Here is a 5,274-nt window from a genome sequence, read left to right on the forward strand (position 1 = left end):
CTGAGTTTCCAGCACTTAAACTGAGTTACTTATTCAGTGACACAATTCTAGTTCGTAACTAGAATTAGTAACTGAACATGTTTGTAGCTGAAGATGTAAATAGAAAGTGACAGGAGTCCCTGTTCAGGTATGGCCATTGTACCATTAAGGAATTATGGTAACTAGAATTCTGTTGGAAAATATCCAAGCTCATAAAGATATATGTGAAAGTGTAAGGTTCGTAAGTCACTCTGTATATGAATATCCTCAAGGAGATAAAAAATAAAATAATATACTGGTTTATATTTGTGGCATGCGTGCTGTCCATGCAGTTTGCAGTCAAATTCACCATGTCACAGTGGTGATTCAGAAACAACGTCTGTCCATTATATCATATTTAATTCCACTCAAAGACATACTTAATGATATTGTATGTTTCTCCATTGCATGAACTTTCATTTATCGTTAAGCTTTCATTAAAGATTTCTTGGACACGTTTTTGTCAGGAAAGCCCAGGAATAAGTCAGGAGTTTAATGAAAAAATATTTTCCACTAACTGCCCCTAGTAGGTGTCATGATTTATTATTAAATCAGTCTATTCCACTGCAATGTCACAGGGGGTAATATTTCATCCCTGGCAACAAGTCATACCATTTGTGCTATATTTATTTTCCAGCTGCTGTGCTGACATAAAAGCCCATTGTTACAGCCCTCTCTTGTTATAAGACAGTAGTCATCTCACAAAGTAACTCAGGTAATGTTTTCTAGTTTCAGTTATCTTCATATTTCCTGCTTGCATAATATTCTGAGATGCTAACATTTAGTTGTTTTTAATATATATATATGTATATTTACATAACTTGAGTTTGCATTGTCAATTGTGAAGTGAAACCTGTGATATCAATGAGAAGCAATGGCAATATAAGTGGTTGTGTGCGGTTTTGTCTGTCCATAAATGTGTGTGGAAAAAAAATGCGTGTACCCTATATTTTGCTTGAAAGATGTTGCGTTGGCAGATGAGATGGTATTTGATTCAGATTCAGTCATGTAAAAATAGATTTCAAAGAGAGCTTTGTTTTTCAGTTTTTGATCAGATTTAGTGCTCTGCGTCAGTTACAAATCTCATTCCCGTGTAGTTTTTTTCTAGGTTTATTTGTAATTCTTATGGAGAGGATGGCGTTTTTAGTGCAAGAGCTTGATGATGATTCTTTTGAAATACTGTTTTTATTTCAGTTTTTACTTTTATGCTCTTTGGAATGTATCTAACCCAGCAAGTGTTCAAAAGGATATCAAATAAAATGTCATTGGTCCCATTTCAACAATGGAGTAATGCAGTCCAAAGATCTGTCACCTCATTTTAATCAAAATTGTTATTACTCAGCAATGGTTTTTGAAGTGTTTAAAACTTTATGAAGATGTGTTTCATGTTTCGGATCCTGTCAAGTACGATACAATGAAAATGAATGACGTTGATGATTCCTTATCACTAACTCTACTCACACTATTCACAGAAATACATCCCAGCCTGTCCCTGATCTTATAGATGTGCTCATTTTGTTCTCTGCTCTCCTGTTTTTATGGTTGCCCCCCTGTCTCTGTCTTCCGAATAGATATCGCAGCGAGGTAAGATTCCGTGTGCATATATATTTAGAGCAATGACCAAGGCACTGACGTGTATTCAGCCCTTTATGGAAGAAAATATTTAAAGCACTGCATTAAATGTGTCAGAGACATTCGGAACAGCAGCCCACTTATAATTATCCTCCTGCTGTATTACTGAAAAGGTCAACAGCTTTATGTAATCAGGGACTGTTGTTGTCGAAAAAGGGAGGGAGCCTAAATGACAAATGGTGCTTCTTCGCTGGCCTTTAATAACCGAGTGGAGCCCATATTAATCAAGCCTAATAACATTACCACAGTGAAGAGTGCCATTGTTCTTAATGTCAAATTGATACTTTACAGCAGAGCCCAGTTCAGCCATTATGATTAGCCAGTTAGTCACAGCCTGTGTGGATGAAGACATGTCATGTTCTCTGTGGTACTGTCCTGACAGGAACACAGCACATCGGGAAAAATGCCGCCCCACGTGAAGGTACCTTCTTTTGCACGTTTAATTTTGTGGTATTTTTAACTTGCATAAAGACAATATGAATTTTTTGGCCCATTTGCAAAAGGTTATGTTGTAGCAGTGTTTCAATGTACGATTCTTGAGACTAGTACAACCAAGTGTTGTCACACTGCCAAGATTTTGCCCGCTGTACAATGTAAGTCCAAGCGTTAGAATTCTAATTATGATCACAAACCCTGCCTAGGCCAATTGTTCTTGTAATAAAAAAGGTTAAATTACATAACACAAGGGTCCAAATTTAACATAAAGTTATGATATACCATTCACCAACTTAGAATATTAAAATTAAAATTGTCCCATGTGAAATAGTTACATATCTGTTCAGAAATATGAGGTCATGTGATGCAGCATGTATCATTATGCTTTGGTATTATGGTCACACACGAAAGGCCATTTTTTTTAAAAGGCAATGGTTTAAGTGATATCACTTATCAATTTACACAAAAATTGACATTGTTTTCTTTTTCAATTTAACAGCCCAAGTCAAAAATTACGGCCTCCCGGAAGCTTTCCCTAAAGGTACGATCAATCCGGCAGTTTGAAGTTGTTCCCATGGTCATGATGTTTTCCTCAAAATGACCTTCGGCTGAGCAGAAAGTGGTTGTTCTGTGCGGACCGCTCACCCCAAAGCTCTCTGCTGTCTGTTTCCCCTCCCCAGATCCTGCTCCTGTCCAAGGCCATGGAGGAGCTGGAGAAGGAGACGATGGACCGGGACGAAGAGAAAGTGCGGTATCTGGGTGAGAAAATGGCCCCTCTGCAGATGTCTGGACTCTCAATGGACGAGCTACAGGTGCTTCTCTGCTCTGAATACTGGCTGAAAATTTAAATAATGCCACCGTTCCAACGACTGTTTGAGACTATGTGCTTATTTTAACTTCCAAGACTGCTTGGAAATGATCATTCAAACACACTTCAAAAAGGCTTCTGTCTCAATCTTGTGCATCGCCATCTTGTGCATTGTGCACACTTTAATCAGTTATTTTCTGAAAGAAAGGAATCATAAAGTGCTTATAATTTATTTTACTTATTTGTAATTCTTTGATGTATTTCTTCCAACAGAGTCTCTGCAAGCAGCTCCATCACAAAATTGACGTTGTGGACGAGGAGCGTTATGACTGTGAAGCGAAAGTCATCAAGAACAACCGAGATGTGCGTATGCATTCAGTTTAATCCAGCACACCGTGAGCTGGTGTGGGTTAAACAAAAACCTGCACCCACACCAGCCATTTTTGGATTAGATTGGACACCCCTGTTCTAAGTCATAGCTATGACTTCTGAGTCAGATTCATTGCTGTAACTCATGTGGCTCTGACTCCTGACTCAGATTCATTGCTGTAACTCGTGTGGCTCTGACTCCTGACTCAAATTCATTGCTGTAACTCGTGTGGCTCTGACTTGTGACTCAGACTCATTGCTGTAACCCTTGTGGCTCCGACTTGCGGCTCAGACTAATAGTCCTGACTCACGAGACCCTGACTCATTTCCGTGACTCGTGAGGTGTCTCTGACTCGCTGCCGTGACACATTGCAGATCCACGAGCTGAAGCTGAAGGTCCAGGACCTGGGGGGCAAGTTCAAGAAGCCGGCCCTGAGGAAGGTGCGCGTGTCCGCAGATGAGATGATGCGCGCCCTGCTGGGCTCCAAACACAAGGGCTCCATGGACCTGCGCGCCAACCTCAAGTCCGTCAAAAAGGAGGACATCAAGCAGGAGAAGGTGAGAGTTAGCTTGCTGCGCTACACCACAGAAGAAGACTGCTGCAACCATGACATTCAGTCAGACAGACATACCACACTCATACCAGAAATGATGTGCTTTATTTTGTAAATATAATTGAAAATGTAATATTTCTGGGTTTGATATATTGATATATAATACTAAATATATAGTTTTATAACATATACACTGTTGCTTTTATAATCCATTTAGCCCTTTATATATTGGTATACCACTTCATAATCGTGTAAAAATAATTATGCTATCTGTATCTCATGTAATAAACACTACCCCAACAAGCCTCCGGCCCACTTCACATACCCAGCCTGTAAGGGCTTGGCGCGCTCTTGCCCCTTTGGAGCTTCCTGAGGGTGCTAAAGAGAGACAGGTATGCGTTACCGAGGCGATGACTGACCGGCGGCCTCTGGGGTCGTTCCCTCTCGTCTGCCAGGTGCTCACCACCGAGGTCGGGGACTGGCGTAAGAACGTGGAGGCCATGTCTGGCATGGAGGGCAGGAAGAAGATGTTCGACGCGGCCGGTGGCGCAGGCCAGTGAGCGCCACGGCAACCCTGGAGCCGGGGGGGGGGGGGGGGGGAGGGAGAGGGGGGGGTGCGGCAGAGAGACTGAAGAAGCCCCGAGAGGACTGTGGGGAGTTTGCGCTTCACCTGGAGAGAGAGAGAGAGAGAGAGAGAACGCTCCACACAGAACCATCGCATGACTACAGCAGGGCACCTCTGCCCGTTTCCTAAAACACTGTCCTGTACGCAGTAAGGTGTTCAGCATTAAATCAGCCCAGGCAGAGTGCATTTCAGTCTGATAGTATGAATGTCATCCCTGTTGCGCTCATATAAACTCTGTTTAGGTTTGAGTTAACACTGAACATTGTAGCATGTGGCAAATTTCTTGGTTATCATGACACGTGTGTCTAATTGATGCTTGAGATCCATTTATGTTTTTCGGGACAAACCTCAATCAAAGTGTTTGCAACATAATTGACGGGAAGATACTTTCTTTTAGTCGCCCCAGCATACTGCAAAGAAACCGGTTTTATAATGTTTGATGTGTCCAACAGGAAGCTTTCCCTGAAGCTTTTATTTCTCTTAGTGCAACCTAGGATGGCTTTTCATTCGTGCAGAGCTCTGTGCTGATAATGTACAGTAGAACCTCTGAGATGCGTTGGATGTGAGGATCAATTGGACATCTGGAACATTACTGTAGCCTTAAACCTGAAACCTTTAAGTTAAAAAGCAACAATCAAACCGAGGTAATTAGCATTGTTTTGGCTTTCTAACGTCTTTGGCTTCCTTTTCAATGACGTGCTATCTTGTTTTAACTGTTTCATTTTGTTCTAGCCTTAAGACTGCCAGCTTCCCCACGTTGTTTTATGTTTAGAAATAATCCCAGGAAATGCTCCTGTGTTTAATTCTGGCAATGTTACGAGCATGGAAAGTGT

The 5,274-nt window shown here is 41.4% G+C and overlaps 1 protein-coding gene across 1 annotated transcript; it reads left to right on the forward strand.

Moving 5' to 3' along the window:
• Positions 1 to 673: 673 nt before the first annotated feature.
• On the forward strand, positions 674 to 4,398 carry tnni1c (troponin I, skeletal, slow c). The gene is made up of 8 exons (XM_035401957.1): positions 674 to 733; positions 1,590 to 1,602; positions 2,033 to 2,071; positions 2,585 to 2,626; positions 2,766 to 2,897; positions 3,167 to 3,256; positions 3,638 to 3,820; positions 4,272 to 4,398. Exons 3-8 carry the CDS (start codon positions 2,054 to 2,056, stop codon positions 4,374 to 4,376), a joined length of 570 nt encoding a protein of 189 aa, XP_035257848.1. The 5' UTR covers positions 674 to 733; positions 1,590 to 1,602; positions 2,033 to 2,053; the 3' UTR covers positions 4,377 to 4,398.
• Positions 4,399 to 5,274: the final 876 nt, after the last annotated feature.

This window comes from Anguilla anguilla, chromosome 19 (assembly GCF_013347855.1).
Source record: "Anguilla anguilla isolate fAngAng1 chromosome 19, fAngAng1.pri, whole genome shotgun sequence".
Lineage (NCBI taxonomy): Eukaryota > Metazoa > Chordata > Actinopteri > Anguilliformes > Anguillidae > Anguilla > Anguilla anguilla.